Source organism: Austrofundulus limnaeus, unplaced genomic scaffold (genome assembly GCF_001266775.1).
Source record: "Austrofundulus limnaeus strain Quisiro unplaced genomic scaffold, Austrofundulus_limnaeus-1.0 Scaffold1196, whole genome shotgun sequence".
In the NCBI taxonomy this organism is placed as follows: Eukaryota; Metazoa; Chordata; class Actinopteri; order Cyprinodontiformes; family Rivulidae; genus Austrofundulus; species Austrofundulus limnaeus.
Window position 1 is genome coordinate 53,982 of NW_013953598.1, and position 17,744 is coordinate 71,725.

Here is a 17,744-nt window from a genome sequence, read left to right on the forward strand (position 1 = left end):
AGCTTCTGTTTTGTTAAWATTGTATTTAAGCTAGTGTTTTGCTAGTTTTAGCTACTAAATATTTCTGTTACAGTCTGTTGTTTGTTTGCTAAAGCCAGCTAGCTGTGGTGGCCATCTTGAATCAGGTTGACTCCAGTAAAATTCTGATATTTTGCTAACAGACAGACATCACGCKGATATTTTTAACTCAGTGGACGAACTAAAAGAACCCCCTGGAGGTTCTGGTCTTGGTTCTGGTTCTACCTTCTGGACAACAGATGTGTTCCAGCTGTTTCCCGGCGGTCCCTTGATTCCGGCAGAGGCCTGACGTCACCCGGATGGCAGGTGGTCTCGGTCCCCCTGGGGTTGAGGAGGACACAAGCCCCGCCCCCTCAGGGTCTCAGCTGTGGACGGGTGGGGGATAATGGCTCCCCCAGCTCCAGAGCCATTAGCTTTAATTACCACGGTCCTGTTGAAGCTGAGCCTCCTGCAGCTTTGTGTCAGAAACAAGTTTCAAATAAAAACTGAACTTTGAGCTTAAAGAAAATCACGTTTTTACAGGAACATTTATTGTAAACACAAGCCAAACTAATTATTTTGCATTTTTATTGGTTTTTCCTTTTAATTGCGTGTTTTTCTTTTAGCTTATAGTTACTGTGTTAACCTTAGATGTTTTGCTCATTTTAAATTTTAGCTACTGTTTGGCTGCTTTAGGTGTTAGCCAAAGTTCAGCTAATTTTAGGTGCTGCTTTCTCAAAATTAGGCCTTTAGCTACTATTAGGTTGGTTTTTTTTTTGGCTGTTTTAGCTTATAACTCTTCATATTCTTAATGTTAGCTGTTTGCTAAAGTTGAGCTAATTTTAGGTACTGGTTTCTCAAAATTAGGCCTTTAGCTACTTTTTTTTTTTTTGGCTGTTTAATTTGTTAATTTTAGCTTATAACTCCTCTTCATATTCTTAATGTTAGCTAAAGTTAAGCTAATTTTAGGTACTGGTTTCGCAAAGTTTGGCCTTCAGCTACTGTCAGTTTATTTTCTTTTGTGGCTGTTTAATTTGTGAATTTTAGCTTATAGATCCTCTTCATATTTTTAGACGTTAGCCGTTTTGCTGTAAGCTAAAGTTTAGCTAATTTTATGTGCTGGTTTCTTAGTTTGCCCTGGTTTTAATCTGGATTTATTGGCTTTAGCTAATAACTGTTTACATTTGTTTGCTGATTTCAGCTGTTAAAGTTTAGGTGTTTGTTGCTTTTGCTAGCCTTTAGTTTTAATCTACATCTTTACTGGTTTTTGTCAATTTTAGCTCTGTGCGCTAACAGCTTTTAGCTGACGTTTTATAAAATTTCAGCTACTGTTGTGCAAATTTTAGTTTTTCCAGACTTGTTTATAAATCTTAAACCACTGGCTGGGTTTCTCTCAAGGTTTATTTTTAGTTAGCTGAATTCAAGATGGCCACCAGCCAATTTCAAAACCCAAAAGGGACTAAATCAGCTAAAATTAGGTGGGGTAGCAGCTGTAAGAACCAGATTTGCAAAATAAGGGGGAAAAAAAATAAAAACACTTGTAGTGAGTCAACTCATTAGCAATATCCCATAAATGATTTTTAATGAWAGCAAAAAGAAAAACATAATTTGAAGCTTAGCACAAAGTTTTGGCTGCATATTCTGGCAGGAAACACTTGCTTTTCTACATTTGTGGTTTTATTAAAGATTTAAATATAAAGTAAAAATGTTAAAAACTCCACAAATTAGTCATTTGTTGAAATTAAAGCCACGTGAGGACAGAAGGTCTAACTAAACCAAACAAGTTTCAAAACCTCTTCATCACTTTGCAAAAGCTGAAGGAACTGGTTTACTCTCCTGAACCCACAGCGCCCTCTGGTGGCAGAATCTGAACAAAACCCAAAAACAAAAATCTGGTCGAAACCATTTAATAGAATTTAAAAAAAAAAAAATTACAATCAAGTCACTAAAAACGCATCACTGTACACGTTATACAAGTCACTCCCAACATGAAAACAATAAAAACAGTAAAAAGCTAAAGTTTTACAGCTACTGGACTTCAGGTTTTTTTGAAGAGGTGCCACAACCAAAGAGGTCTGTAAACATTGACACATCTTCAAAAGTAAAAGTCCAAAGTGTTAAAATACATTTGTACAAGTCAGCACACGGTGCCAGGGATGTCGGCTCACTGGGCGAGCTTCTTGGCGAACTCTTTGACCACGGAAGATTTGAGCTGCGGGATGGTGGCGATCCTCATCTGCTTGGACGTGGAGTACTTCCCCTTCACCGCCTGGAGATGACGCGCCGTTAGAGGGGCAGTCGCTACGGTCAGGTTGTGTTACGGTCACGTGCACTCACCATGTGTTTGGTCAGCCCGTCGTTCACCTTCACCACGTTCTTGGCGATGTGCGCCATCACAGGAATCAAACTCTCTGCCGTGTAGCCCATGTAGTGCTGCAGCGTCACGTCCTGGAAGACAAGCCCCGCCCCCGAAGATGTCAGAACTTCCAGTTTTATTCAATCTGCAGATTTGATTTTGGAGCTCATACACACCCAGTCGCCCACATCCAGGATCTTCAAGGTGAGAGCCAGAGCGGCACTCGCCACCATGGAGGGCGGGAAGTGGACCATCTCATAGTCCACCATGGTGAGCTCCAGCAGATACTTAGCCAGGGTGTGCTGCTCAGCCGTCACCTGCAGGGGAGGGGTCACGTCAGAACCAGGGGAGGGGTGATGTCAGAACCAAGGTTTGGGATTTATTAGAGTTTAGTTTACTTCATTGTTAGTTTTTAAAGTGGATTTGCCAATTAATGCATTTTTAATGCTTAGTTTTATTAGTTTGAACAAACATTTTTGCAATGTTATTAAGTACCTCAAAATGGTACTTGAGTAAAAGTACACATATCATAATACTTGGTAAAAGTTAGTCTTCTCTAAAAATGTTACTTGAGTAAAAGTCTGATATTTTTTGTACTTACGTAAGTATCAAAACGTAAATTTCTGACAAAATCTACTCAAGTATTAAAAGTAAAAAGTACCGAGTAAAAGTGAGCAGTTAGATTTTCAAAAAATAAAATTGGGAGGTGACTTCTCCAAAAAAAAAATTTTTTTAACAGCGTGCAGCTGTCATGGGTTGTGTACAAGCTAATAGTGTGTCAGAATGGTATATTTATACTTCTCATCCAACCACAATTAAATTCACTTTTTATCCAGGAGACACTATTTATCAGTATAGTATTTTTTTTAAGTAATAACTCAGAATAAAATAGGAGTAACGACTTTCTACTTCTTACCTTTTACTTTTTTTAAAAGTAAAAAAGTACACTGAAAAAAAATTACTCAAGTAAAGTACAGATAACCAAAATTTCTATTAAGTACAGTAACTAAGTATTTGTATTTACTTTACAACTCTTGCATTTTTTTGCTAATGCCCTCCTCAAGCCTGTGATGTTACTTTAAGTTAAACAGTTTAGTCACTAGTTAAATCAGTTCATCATCGCGACATCTTCCTAAAATAATTGTGTAACTCAGTTTTATCAACTTGGTGATTATTTTAGGACGATGACAATAMTTGTCTCCAACCTGCTGCTTCCTGTTTGTTTTTCATGGAGCTGCTGAGAGAAGCTAGCGTGTCAGACAGTCATAGTTAGCATCTTGTGCGAGTTTGATTCATGCAGTTTCCTTTGAGAAGTTTTCCACCTGTTTTATCACCTGTTTCCACTACAAGATACTCGATTTGATTTTTCTCAGTCATATTCTAAGAAACGTTGCTGCTTTCTAACTTTTGTTGTCGTCATTTAGCAGCAGACTGTAAACAAGTGTTYRWYKKSACCACAGTTAATGTGAAACTACMCAATAAAAAAAAAAAAAAAAAAAAAAATGCCCACATGGCTTATAATAAACACTCGGGATGTCCCAATCAGATACTCAGTATCCGTAGCAGATACGACCATTTTTTGAAATCTCTGATTTAGTCATGTGATCGGGCCGATCCACTTTTCAGCATCATGCTTTACAACTGCCGTCAAGACACACACAAGTACACAACCATGTCCACAGTGTGGGAACACTTCAAGGAAAACAATGATGCTGAAACTGCATCTTGCAAAATCTGCAAACTGGAAAGCCATCAGATCAGAAAGACTAAAGGATTGTATCGGGAGCCAAAAAAATCTGGACATTAACAAACACTAAAAAGATAATTCTAGCTATAATTTCAGTTAGTTTTGTAACAATTACAGTTTTAGTTATCATTTTCCTTTTTTTACAGTTATTTTAGTTAAATAAAATAGTTTTGTTATTTAGTTAGAGTTAACTATAATAACGCTGATCAGAAAAAACACTTGAAAGCTGCACCAAACCCGGGCCACGGACCTCGTAGATCTTGGAGGCCCGCCGGAGGAACTGCAGGGGCAGGGGTCGGCCCAGCTCGAACTTCAGCACCCGCAGGATCAGCATCTCCATGTCTCGGATCTGGGCGGTGGTGTAGGCCCGGTCCGTCACGTAGGCGAAGTCGGAGATCTCCGGCGGGTACATCTCCTCGTACTTGGAGGCCAGGAACATGGCCGACACGCCCACCAGCTGCAGCTGCTTCTTGGAGACCGGGTGGTCCTGAAGGAGGCGGAGCTTCAGGACTCAGATCTGAACGTTTTGTGATTTTAATATTAAAAGTCCAGTTACCTGAAGGAAGCGGTCAATCATGCCTACAGTCATGTACATGGTCTCCTGCAGCAGGCGGAACTTGAGGTTGACCTGGACCAGCCAGTCGATGAGGATGGCCCTCATGTTGCCAGTGACCTCCTGACCCTGCAGGTAGGCAGGTCTGACGCTCTGCTCCGCCTGAAACAAACTTTACTTCAGCTGCTGCGAAAAGCTAAAGCCTCCAGCGTCGAGTTGCTCACCTCCAGCTGACGCATGTACTTGTAGATCTCCTTCACGTACTCGCTGCAGAGCATGGGGTTGTCGTAGTCGTCGGCGTCCACGTCCTTGATGGCCGTGTTGAGCAGGACGTCCGAGAACGCCTGGCAGAGGTCGGCGGGCTCGCAGCCGGACGTCTCCATGGGGGAGGGGGAGGCCGGCTCGGGCTGGGCCTGCAGCAGGAACGCAGAGTTAAACTTGTGGACCGGGCTGTGGGAGCATCAAACTGCAGGAGGCTAACACGCTAACGGCTCACCTGCGGCTCAGGCTGAGGAGGAGGAGGAGGCAGCACCTCTGGTTTGGGTTCCACCTTTTGAACTTTGGTGACTTTAGTCTTCTTTGTGGCCTCGGTCTTGACAGTCTAACAAAACAAACACTTTTAGTCGAACCTTAAGTCAGGATTAAGATTTTAACTTTATATGCAAACATCCAGGTGACAAACTTGGCCATGGCAGCCATCTTGAATTGCGTTCACCTCATAAAGCTCATGCAGTTAGCAGCTGCAAAACTACTCTGCTCAAAAATGTAAGTTGTCTTGTTTGTTTGTCATTTTGAGTGAGCCTGACTCATTTTTATACTGGACATTATATTAAGTTAATCCAAAACAGAGGAAAAAAAAAAAACTCTAGAGCCAGAATTTATAAAGTTAAACATTAATAAAAAATTTAAACAAAAACAAAACAAAAAGAAAAACAAAGTCAAGTCATTTATTGCAGTACCAAAAATATAAAGTAGTAAACAGCGCCCCCTACTGTTAACACATACAAAAAAATTCAAAATTTTCCAAAAATGCCTCCTCCCGGGCTTCCGTACTTTAAAAAACAGATTTAAAAGGTTAAAATCAAACAGTAAGCTAGGTACTTTATTAAAAATCAGTGAAAATGTTTTAAAACTTTTTAAATGTATAATTTTAAGCCATAAGTCGGGCGTTTTTACCTTTTTCTGCGCCTCTTTGTTAACAGCGATGTTTCCTATTTCTCCCAGCGCAGCTCGAGGCTTCGTGGGCCCGGTCACCGAGCAGGCCTTTCCCCCGAGCTCGGCTCTGGTGGAACCGATGCGATTCTGCAGGGAAAACCCCACAGAGAGGGTTACTCACATACGGCTGCAGGATATAAAAACTTAACAAGCTAAAGAGCCTCATTCAGGAGCAGAGAGTGCACGACGTAGCAAAGCTCGCCACATCGACGCACGAGGCGATGCAAAATAACTKATTTTAAAGATAAATAATTAAAGACATCGCTTCAGATCAATCCCAGACTGTTGAAAACTTCTAAACAATAAGTAAACACTTACTCTGGTGGTCACTCGGAGAGCCATGTTTCAGATATGTGGCTTCACGGACAGGTAAAAAGGAAATGGCAAAAGAACGCAGCCTGACTGGAAGCTTCTCGGTCGTAGTTTAAATCCTCGCTCCCCGCGAGCTGATTGGCTGCGCGCTGAGCACTGCGAGCCTCTGATTGGTCGATTTCATCTGTATTAAATGCGTTACTCTGACAACGGGAGGTCACGTGACCAGGCTCATGTTTCTGTTTCCGGTTTCTTCTCTTTTGCCCCGTAGAGGTATTTTTTAAATAAAGCAAGTAAATAAAGTGACAAAAGATATTCCTATTATGTTTGGTTATGTGGTTATTCTCTTAAATGCAGTTTATATGCATTATATGTTTTTAACTCGCCCCCTCCTCCACCTGAACACCTATTTCTATGAACCTATAACATCATCTTTTTCTTTTTTTAAACTTTATGTATAAAAAGTTGATTTAAAAAAATAGAGTTAAAACATAGCGCTGAACCAGTTTTGCCACTCTGCAGCACTTGAGTCTAACAAGCCGAGGCTGTTGACAAAATACGAGCCGAGTGTGGGGAAAACAAAGACCTGCTTTACATCTTGTGTTCAGAAATGACAACATGATAGCTTTTTGGTCAAAGCTTGAAGATAATTTTATGCAAAACGTCATGAAATACTGTGGTGATCTGTTAGTATTTATAATATGAGTTCAACTCATATTATTGTTATATTACATGTTATTGAATCTCTGGAGATGATGGTGCAAAGAAGGATTTTACATCAAATCAAGAACAGTGTGGACAACCCTGACCATCCTCTTCATCAGACTGTCATAGAAAGACAAAGTGTCTTCAGTCGGAGGCTTCTTAAATGAGTTACAACAACACCTAACTTCCCTCTGGGATCAATAAAGTATTTTTGAATTTGAATTGTAATATAATAACTTTATGTATCCTTTGGGGATACATGAAGTTGTCTGAAAAATAATGAAAGGTGGGAATAATTTTTCTGGTCAAATTCAGCTCYTCTCATTGCACGAATCCAGCTGTTAGCCTAGCATTTTAGCTTGGGAAAAGTGACAAAAAAATACTTGTTTCATGTGGGGGTGATGGCTGTATCCTGAGTCACTGTTGTAAGAATTGTAGCACAATATTTTGTGGGCCTTCCGCTGGAGTTTGATGCTGTTTTACCAAATTTATTTAAGTTTAAACACATGTAAACCGACGTGGCTCCATTGAAATCAATGGAGCGGCTACGAGAGTGTGTACGCACATCAGTATGGAGCAGATACAGTCACATGACTCGTGTTATAAAAAAAAACCTGAGTGAAGGTCTCCGTCCAGGACTGTCCMTAATTATTTCCTTACGCAAATTTCCTTAAGTTAAATTATAGACAAAAAGAAAAAAATTGTGTAGGTCTTCTGGACGGGTTCTTCTCTAATGAAACGTTTCGTCTCTCCTCCAAGAGACTTCTTCAGTCTGAGAGTTTCAGGCWAAATTCAGGCTTTAAGCCCTGCCTCCATGTGACTGATACTCACATCACATGGCTATCGTTGACACCTAATTAACACCTATTGGTAACAGTGGGGGAGTGATACTGGCAATAGCAGCACTGTAGGAGGGGGACAACTGAAAACGGAGGCCTCCACCTCTGTTTAATGATGGACGGTCTTTCTTCACAAAAATGGCTTCTTTTACTCCTCTCTCAACATCCTCATCTCTGAAAGAGTGACCGCTGGCCTGTAAATGAGTGAAAACTGCAGAGTTCTGGCCATTAGATGTAGCTCGTCTGTGTTGGGACATTCTTTTGAACAGTGGCTGCTTTGTTTCCCCGATGTATAACTGGTCGCAGTCCTCCTGGCACTTAACAGCATATACAACATTGCTCTGTTTGTGCCGGGGCACCGGATCTTTGGGGTGAACCAGCCTTTGCCGTAATGTGTTTTGGGGTTTGAAAGCCACTGGGACATCATGTTTAGAAAATAAACGTCTCAGTTTCTCCGAAACACCCGCAACATACGGAATAACCACTGGTTTGGGTCTGGGTTTGGGGTCTTCATTTTCACCTGAAGGTTGCATGGAATCCTGTCTGTGTTTCCTGTCTGCTTTCAGGAAAGCCCAGTCAGGATAACCACACTGCTCCAGGGCCTGTCGTGTGCTTAAAAGCCTGAATTTTGCCTGAAACTCTCAGACTGAAGAAGTCTCTTGGAGGAGAGACGAAACGTTTCATTAGAGAAGAACCRGTCCAGAGGTCCTATACAATTTTTTTCTTTTTGATTTTTTACCTGGATTACTGAGATGCATCAGGACATTAAATTATAGACGTTCTATTGAACATATTGATATTGATCACGTATCTATCGCGACATATATCGTTTTATCGCCTGGCCCTTTGTACCCGCAACAGGCAGCTCCACGTGGTTTCTTCAGGAGATTCAAGGATTTCTCAAGCATGAATGAGTCAAAGCAACACCCTGGGTTACATTATAACATGATATAAAACTTAAAAAAGTACATACCTCCCTCATTAAACTTGTTTTGTGTTTATTGGATGTCATGATTCATTATGAACAACCTGCGTAACTGGTTTGTAATTTGTTATAATTACACAATATTCTTACTGTTACTGGGATAGTTCCTGTCCGTAAACACTGTGAAAACCACTGTAACAGTRGTGGGTGTGTGACCCTGGAAACCCCTCCTTATTTCTTCAGCCCAACACGGAAAAGAGACGGTTAGAACTACAGGAAGASGAGGAGAGAAACTGGATTAATGAGCTTCATATTCAGGAATCAAAAATTAAAGTGTTTGTGTGTCGGAGCAGAGCGGCTGAAACAAACATCTGAAGAAACATAATCTGAATCATCTTTTCTTTGCTAACATCTGATTCTGATCCAGGTGAGTTCAAATGATTTCTTTTTGTTTCTTCTTTTCTCTTCTTTGACTTTTGAGCCTGTTGTTGATTCTTTGACTCTCATTCAGACATGTCTGCTGGTGAAGTAATGAAGGCAAAGCTGAAGAACACAGAGGCTGAATTTCAGCAGATGATCCAGAACAGATGGCTGAAGATCCAGGAAATCAAAGAGTCTCTGAAGATCAGTGAAGCTGCTGCAGACAGAGAGAAAGCAGAAGGTCTTCAGSTCTTCACTGATCTGATGGACTCTGTTGAGAGGAACAAGGAGAGCTTCATGAAGGAGGTGGAAGACAAACAGAAAACTACAGAGAAACAGGCTGAAGGCTTCGTCAAAGATCTGGAACAGGAGATCTCTGAGCTGATGAAGAGGAGCTCTGTGGTGAAGCTACTCTCACACTCTGAAGACCACCTCCACCTCCTCCAGAACTTCAGCTCCRTGAAAGCTGCTCCACCCACCAAGAACTGGACCCAGGTCAGAGTCGATCCTCCATCCTATGAGGGGACTGTGGTGAGAGCTGTGGCTCGGCTGCAGGAGGACATCAGGGCGAAGATGAGGAAGATGTTGGCGCCTGAGCTGAAGAGGGTCCAGAAGTTTGAGGTGGATCTGACTCTGGATCCTAAAACTGCTCAACCTGCTCTCATCCTGTCCGATGATGGGAAACAGGTTCATCACGGAGACGTGTGGAAGAGTCTTCCAAACAACCCAGAGAGATTTACTCACATCTTTTGTGTTTTAGCAAATCAGAGTTTCTCTTCAGGCAGATTTTACTTTCAGGTTCAGGTTAAAGGAAAAACTTGCTGGAATCTAGGAGTGGTCAGAAAGTCCGTCACCAGGAAGAGATTCATCTCAGCAAGTCCTCAAAATGGTTTCTGGATTATTGGGTTGAGAAATAGAAAAGAGTACACAGCTCTCGATGATGCTAAAGTCTGCCTCAGTCTTGATCCTGGTCCTGAGAAGGTGGGGGTGTTTGTGGATTATCAGGAGGGTCTGGTCTCCTTTTATGATGTTGATGCTYCAGCTCTGATCTACTCCTTCACTGGATGCTGCTTCACTGAACAACTCTACCCTTTCTTCTGTCCTTGTTCTAATTATCGAGGTAAAAACTCGTCTCCTCTGATCATCTGTCCTGTCAGTCCCTCTGCCTGTTGACAATCTGTTCAGTTCATTTCAAATGGTTTTACTTGGATGGTTTTCTTTTCAAATATAAAATATCATCATTATTTGAAATTATTCATATGTTTTTATTTTTTTTCTCTCAAATGTTCAGCTTCTATTTTAGAACCAAACTGGAGACTAAATTGTTCCCAGACACTTGTCTTTTACAATCACAGCTGTAAATACGGAGTCTGACAATTATGGAATAAAAATGAATAAAGTTAACAGAAGTTGTAGTTGATGATTCTTTTTAAAGTGCTTGTGACATGCATATTCTTGAAATACAAAAAGTCAAAGAAAACATCTTGGCATAATACAAATAATTTTATCCATTTTTGTCACATAACTGGCATATTTTCTTTTGAACTTGGCTCAGCCAAAGTGAAACAGGAAATGACATCAAAGGAGAACTCTTTAACAAAGAAAACTCTCTGGGGTCGGATTTATAAAACTGGCGTACGCACAATTTGAGCCCAGAAACTTGCGTACGCCATTTTTTACGCCAAGGTTGTGTTTTATAAAATCCAAACTTGACGTGAAAATGTGCGGTGCCTCACATCTCTGACCCATGCTATGCTCATTTTGGAGACGTGAAACTGTGACACAGATGGTGAAGTGAGGAATTAGAGCCACACTGTGTAATGATCACTGTCAGATATTTAATTTACCTTCATCAGACTTAGATTTTTATTCAACTTTATCATTTGATTACTCTAAAGCAAAATGAGGGAAAATCTGTGTCAATTACAGACATTCTGTTCACGTGAGCACCTGTCATCCTCCAGARYCACGACGGAGCGTGTCTGAACCAATCACTGATCATCTGACTGATTTAAATACATCTTAACATTCATGAGGTACTTTACATTGACTGTTTATGGTTGAGTGTGGGCGTGTAGAGGGTAGAACCTGAGGCGGGACTTCGTGCGCAAACTCTGACGTGCGGCTGTGATTTATAAAGGAAAGATGCGCAGAAACGTGCGTACGCACGGTTTTATAAATCTGAATTTTTTTGGTGTACGCCATTTCCGCCTTTTGGCCGTACGTTCACTTTTAGTATGGTTTCCACYCAATCCTTTATAAATGAGACCCCTGGTCTTTGTTTATTGGATCAATGTTATTTATACTCTGACTTTTCTTCCTCTCTTACTGACAGTGACCTAAAATAATTTAAAGAAATATCAGTCTTCTCTACAGTCTGCGTTGTCAGCTGTTAGCGCGCTGTTTGAGGTCACTTCCTGTTAATMCACCTGTGAATATCTCAACAACTGTTCATCTCAGCAACATGAAATATCTTTTGCAAAGTTTTATCAAAGTCATCTATCCAAAAATGCATTCATATGTATTACAAATATTTGACGTCACATGCACTTTAAGGTTATTTTGTTGTAATGGAGGCTGTTCAGCAAAGTCTTGCTGAAATATATAGAAGTTACACACATTCAACGAGGAAGCTTTCTTTTAGAAAACGCAACAGAAAGCTAGCTTAAAGAAGCAGAACGGCAAGATGATTGGGAATTTTTAATTCGCGTGATGTGAAAGAATTTATTTTCAAGCGTGTCGCAACMTCCTGAAATCTTTCAGAGGCCGCCGTCCAATCAGGCTCACCGTTTCCGTGACGTCGCCGGAAGTAGAAAAGACGCCAACGTAACACGTAAAATAAAACAGATGCCACCGCAGCGCCTCGGAGCAGGTAGCCGACCCGGAGGACGCTGACAAAAGAAGGTTAAATAAAAATTAATAAATCAGCCAAAGCTGAGCGAAGTTCGGCGCAGTCGAAGACGAACAAGACGGGACCATAAACGGATAAACTAGGCGACCCTAGTTAGGCTYTTAAGCTAGTTAGCTCCAGTTTTAGTTAGCCCAGCGCTCGGAGAACTTGCCAGGGCAGCGTTTCTCAGACACAAAGGGTAAGTTAATGACATGGTGATGCTTAAATATTTATAAATAACATCAATTRACAGCATGAAAACACCAACAAATGTTGTAAATTGTAAATGTTAATGCTAATCCCTTGATGATGAAGCATAAACTAATGTGCTCAAACATGTTTAGTAACACGTGTCTAACTTTTATAATCAGTCAACTGAGAGTTTTTAAATTAATAAATAGCATTAATCTTCAATTAATCTTGTAGCCGACCTTCAGTGGTATTAAACTCGTTACGAAACTTTATTTGATCTTTAGTTTTTAACTATTTTGGGTTATGTTAATCTGTTACATGTGAGTTTGTTTGTTGGCTAACTCTGAATTTGACGATTACCGTGTGCCCCAGATCGATTTTATTAATTCAGACACGCATTTCGTAAAGTATCATTATTATTTCTGAACAGTTATAGGTTTTCATGAGCTCAGATTTAAAAGCAAAAGGACAAAGACTGAGCGATTAGGAGCGCTAGCTCTAGCATGAAGCTAACTAGCGGAAGCTAAAACCAGAACGAGGACTGAACTGTAAAACAGATAATATATATTTTTTATAACTGTTTATTTAGATGATAGTTGGGTCATTTCAACACGTAATAACACCTGTGCTAAGCTGATGTTTTTTACACTGCGTTCATTTATTAGAACAAAAGTGTTAGCATCGTTAGCTTGCTAGCATGACTCAGTGGATTTGTAGGTTTGAAACGACTGTGGCCCAGAAGCTGCTGGTGCCGACGCAAATGTTACCCGATTCATTCATTGTTTTTTGACCCGATGTTTGAATTAATCAGGTTTTGTTTGCTGTTTGAATCTTTTATGTTGTTTGGAGGTTTTATATCTGTGAGTGTGCTAAAATTAGCATATTGTGGGTCACGTAATGCTATCTTTGCTCTTTGTCTTTAATGATCTACAGGTGTTTGGATTGGGGAAGTTAACACAGCAAATCTTTTGTGGAAACATTGACATTTTGTTTAAATAGTATTAGCACATTAGTTTTATAAGGATTCAGAATAATGTGGCAATAAATCATGGCATGACTGTTTAAGTTATGTTAAATAATCATGTAGACTTTTTGTTTACAACTTATTTTAATGAATTGTCTGAATAACGAGCACTTTGTGATATATCTATGAAAGATGCTATAAAAACTTTACTACTAACTGAACTGAGGTTTAAGGTTTTGTACWGTTAAGTGGATTTTTAACATTAACATTGTTTGTAATCACATTAATCAATATCAAAGTGAAACTAAAGCCCTGTTTACATCATCTTTGAGTGAAACTTTAACATTTGCTACAACCATCACCGTCATCTGACTCTTGAGTGGAAGCTTTTTACCACCTAACATGTTGCTTCTGTGTTTCTGTATCAGTCACACTTTAATTAGCATTCGTGCTAACCGTATATTAACTCTCTTCCTTCAGTTCTCTGCAAATCTTCATTTTTGTCAAAATCCTTGTTGAAACTTTTCTCAGAAAAACTTTATTATTTTCCCAGAAGTTTCACAACAAAATTAAAGTTGGAGCTTTTGTAAGCCACCGGCTGCAGCAACATTTCCAGGAGGTTGCTCACATGCAGACTCTGAAACTGTTGGGAGATTTTCAGACCTTGATTGTAGAAAAGTTAAACATTAACACAGTAACTCTGTGATCACAGTCACCGTTCAGACAAGACGACAGTAAATCTTGAATCTCCGGTAGTTATCTTGTCAGGTCACTTGCTGACTGTTGATTCATCTGTGCAGGAAAACTATTTTACTGTCTTGTAATGCAAATCAGTGTTGGACTGAAACAGTTTGTGGGGGGTTAGATTCAAAACTACTGGAGGTCTTTATTGTTAGACTCCTGTTTGGCTCTTCTTTCACCCCCACCGCCATCCATCTGTCTAATTTTTCTACCAAAAGGTCAGAGTCTCCTCTCTGCTCTGAACTGTAAATAAAACAGTTTTTGTGCTTTGGGGAAACAGATTCAGAGTCCAGCAGCAGTTTCTGATCTTGAAGCTTTACACATTTAAGAGAATATTAAAAATTTGTTTGTTATTTAAGGTCATCATTGCAGATTATGTAAGGCTGTACAAATACTGATGAGTTAATATGGGCTTAAAGGAAGTTATAATTCTCTTTATTGTGTGTTTGAGCTGTAAACTTTTGATTAAATCCCTGCAAACATGAATAAACTGAGTTATCACAGAGTTTCAGATGGATCTGTGTCAGTGTGAAGAAACTGAGGCTGTTTTTAAACCTGAACACCACAAAATAAACATGATAATCCACATCCTGTTGATCTGTTTGCAGAGGCTGCTGGTGTCTTCTGACAAAATAAAGATGATTTTTGACTCGATGCCAGCTCAGACTGCAGGAGTTTTGAGGTGGTCTATAAATAAATGTGTTGACAGTCGTCCTCTTTGAGGAAACTCTTGGATCAGTATCAGCTGTTAGAGGCTACATGTTGACTTAAAGGAGCATGTTTTTGAGATTTTACATCTTGAGGAACTTCCTACTTTTAAACTTTGACAATAGTGTTTTGGTTTCACTGTAATCTAACAAAAACAATTAAACTTTAGTTTCTCCTTCCTTCATTACTAATAAAATCTTTGTTCTATAGTCATTTTATCAAAACACCTTCATGTTTCCTTTAAAAGGCCTTTTAATAAATGAATTTAGGAGTTTTATATTGTCCAGTTTGGTTTAGTTTTTTTATTTTAGATTACTTTGCTGTTGGTGCAGACTTATGAGTAGGGTTGGGCATAATCGTATCGTGTGCAATTAATCTTCAGAAAAACAGTAATCGATTAGTTTTTGGCACTTGACGATTAATACCATTAATGCCACCAGGCAGACTGACTGGAGATTTCCCTGGTCAGTCTGTTCGATATGACGAATATTAAAAATACAGCTCTGTAATTTATTTATCTATCAACACAATTTAAAATATGACGTATATCCTGAAATCTATCATTTTCACACAATTCGGAACAATTTTTTACAAAGAGCAAATCTTTCCTACTAAATTGGTCATGTGACTACGAAATAAGGGTATCCAGGGACTCCAGGGGATTAATAGGCTAAACACCACAATTAATCGTGATTAATTTTTTTGCCAATATTGCCCAACCCTACTTATGAGTAAAATAGTCATAACAAAATTTTTATATTAGCTTTATATTCACGTAGAGTTGGGCGATAAATCGATTTAATTGATTAATTTGAATTTGCCATTTATAAAGATTTAATTTTTGGAAAAGAGATTTTTTTTCCCTGCCAGTGCACTGTTTGGAGCTCCTGTAGTTCAGAGGTCACCTGTAGTTCAGAGGTCAGCCCACCTGTCCCTCCAGATGCTTGGTACATGACATAACATGGCAGCTAGCAAAGAGGATCTACTTCCAAAAAAGGCAGTGTTTCTTCAGTTTTCTGGAACTGGTTCGGTTTTGTAACCTCAGACTTAAAGCAACAAATTCCTGTAAATTCTGTTTGAAGGCTCTTGGTACAAAAAGCAGGAGTACAACACATTTGTTTCGACAGCTGAAACAGGCACTCTCTTAGGTGGGAAACTAATCGATTAAAATTGAAAACCGAATTTGGGGATGAAAAAATCAATTTTTTCTTTCTTTTTGGGGGGGGGGGGTCATATCGCCCAGCCCTATATTCATAGAGCTGGGTAAAAAAATCACTTTAATTGATTTTTGGATTTATTTAATTTAAACTCTYGAAAATCAATTCACGGGAGATTGATTTTCCTCCATGGTGTTTTGTGTGTGATGAAGCCGAAGTGTTTCTATGTTTTGTCACTCCTGGCTTGCCGTACGCTAACATCCGGTTGACGTTCAGCGCTAACGTTAGCTTTTAACAAGTTATCTGGGGCGAAACAACAGATTAAAGAATCCCTAACATTAGACAGAGACCGTGCTCGTACATGTTAATGTGTGACCAGAACTCAGCCCAGGTGAAGACAGGTGTGTGTTTGTCTCCAGGTGGCAGACATTGCTATGGCCCAGGAGACCAATCAGAGCCCGGCTCCTATGCTCTGTGCCAACGGCTGCGGTTTCTATGGCAACCCCAGGACTAACGGCATGTGCTCGGTGTGCCACAAGGAGCACCTGTCGAGACAGAACAACGGCGTGGCTTCTTTAAGCGCCATGGGTAAGACCCGAGCTGCGTCTCCGAGTTCACCTGGCGGCGGCGGCGGTGTGACGCCTCTGCTTCTTTCCTCAGCCTCCGGCGGCTCRGCAGCCGAGGACTCGGCCATCCAGAGGCTGGAAGCCACCCTGAACAACGCCGCGGCCGCCGCCGTGGCAGCCGCGGAGGAGGCGGCTGACGCCGACGCCGTCACAGAAGCCCTCAGGTCAGTTCCAAACTGATGGAAAGCTTTGGAGACTGTGTGGTCCTGTTCTACCGCCTCAGCATCAACAACTCGTGACTCGTGCTGACTTGATGAGTCACAGCAAAGGATTTTTCAATTTAGAGTTTCTAATTCTTCATCTGAAAGCTTCAAATTGATCTGTCGTTTGTTGGAATTTGTCAGCTTATCACCTGGCAYCAAGCTGGTTTTGTTGACCAGATTGACGGTTTGAAATTATTTATTGATCTAAAGTGGTGAAGGGTTGATAATCTGTGGCGGCCATCTTGAATTCCTGTTAAGAGATGGTTTAGTGAGCATTAATGTAAAGATTGTTGTTCTTTTCTTTTGATCAGAGTATTTTCTTCTAATTGTTCCTCAGAAGTCGGTGAGCATCACGTTATGTTTTCTCTGCTTTATTAAGCGTTTCCTCTGTGTRGTCCTCAGTGGGATCTCAGCTGCCTCCTCAGTAACAAAACAGATGACAGAAATGAGTCTGTCTGAGGGGAAATTAGCATCAGAGAGCAAAGCAGAAGTCACAGATCCAGGTAGGAACCAGAAACAGACAAATCTTGATGTAAAAACACCGTTTTAGTGGTTCTGTAAAGGAGGAGAAACGTAATGTTTGTATTTTCTTTAGTCGATAGTCTGAACAAAATGTTTTGTATGTCTGCAGTGGTGAGTCAGCCCATCGTCTCTGTTTCCCAACCCTCCACTGCTGGCAGTGAAGACGTCAAACCCCCAGAGCCCCCCAAACCCAAGAAGAACCGCTGCTTCATGTGCCGTAAAAAGATCGGCCTCACAGGTGAGTAAATTAGTGTTTGGTAGATTATTTCTTTATTGTAAAAATGATTTCTGTCAGTAAAGCATATCGTTGGAAAGTTTAATTTCCCTTTTTTTAAATGCAGCCACATTTGTAAGGATCATGCATTTGTGGGATGAGCWGTAGAGCTGAGTATGTGGGCTGTACACAAAAAATATGCTGAGTCTTCTCTGCTAAACAGCTTATTTTGTTGACACTTGTTTTCAGCTGCTGCCAATATTATAGCAGTAAACTGTGCTGTACTGTAGCAGTAAACAGTTAGCAGTTAGCAGCTACGTGCTGTACTGTAGCAGTATACAGTTAGCAGTTACGTGCTGTACTGTAGCAGTATACAGTTAGCAGCTACGTGCTGTACTGTAGCAGTAAACAGTTAGCAGTTAGCAGCTACGTGCTGTACTGTAGCAGTATGCAGTTAG

The 17,744-nt window shown here is 40.3% G+C and overlaps 3 protein-coding genes across 3 annotated transcripts in view; 2 read left to right on the forward strand and 1 right to left on the reverse strand.

The window, feature by feature from the left end:
- Window positions 1–1,652: 1,652 nt before the first annotated feature.
- ccnb1 (cyclin B1) lies at window positions 1,653–6,283 on the reverse strand. Its single transcript, XM_014031172.1, has 9 exons — window positions 6,187–6,283; window positions 5,830–5,955; window positions 5,150–5,254; window positions 4,878–5,066; window positions 4,657–4,815; window positions 4,351–4,587; window positions 2,530–2,670; window positions 2,335–2,445; window positions 1,653–2,266 (listed from the first exon to the last, which is right to left on the reverse strand). The coding sequence occupies exons 1-9, from the start codon at window positions 6,208–6,210 to the stop codon at window positions 2,162–2,164; spliced, it is 1,197 nt and encodes a 398-aa protein (XP_013886626.1). The 5' UTR covers window positions 6,211–6,283; the 3' UTR covers window positions 1,653–2,161.
- A 2,637-nt stretch (window positions 6,284–8,920) lies between these two features.
- On the forward strand, window positions 8,921–10,501 carry LOC106534519 (pyrin). The gene is made up of 2 exons (XM_014031173.1): window positions 8,921–9,076; window positions 9,161–10,501. Exon 2 carries the CDS (start codon window positions 9,163–9,165, stop codon window positions 10,240–10,242), a length of 1,080 nt encoding a protein of 359 aa, XP_013886627.1. The 5' UTR covers window positions 8,921–9,076; window positions 9,161–9,162; the 3' UTR covers window positions 10,243–10,501.
- Window positions 10,502–11,901: 1,400 nt separating this feature from the next.
- Window positions 11,902–17,744, forward strand: part of LOC106534520 (AN1-type zinc finger protein 5) — a 7,952-nt gene continuing 2,109 nt past the window's right edge. The window contains exons 1-5 of the mRNA XM_014031174.1: window positions 11,902–12,158; window positions 16,141–16,309; window positions 16,382–16,511; window positions 16,953–17,053; window positions 17,182–17,310. Of these exons, the coding sequence (XP_013886628.1) occupies window positions 16,156–16,309; window positions 16,382–16,511; window positions 16,953–17,053; window positions 17,182–17,310 (514 nt within the window). The 5' untranslated portion in view covers window positions 11,902–12,158; window positions 16,141–16,155. The remainder of the gene's footprint in view (window positions 12,159–16,140; window positions 16,310–16,381; window positions 16,512–16,952; window positions 17,054–17,181; window positions 17,311–17,744) is intronic.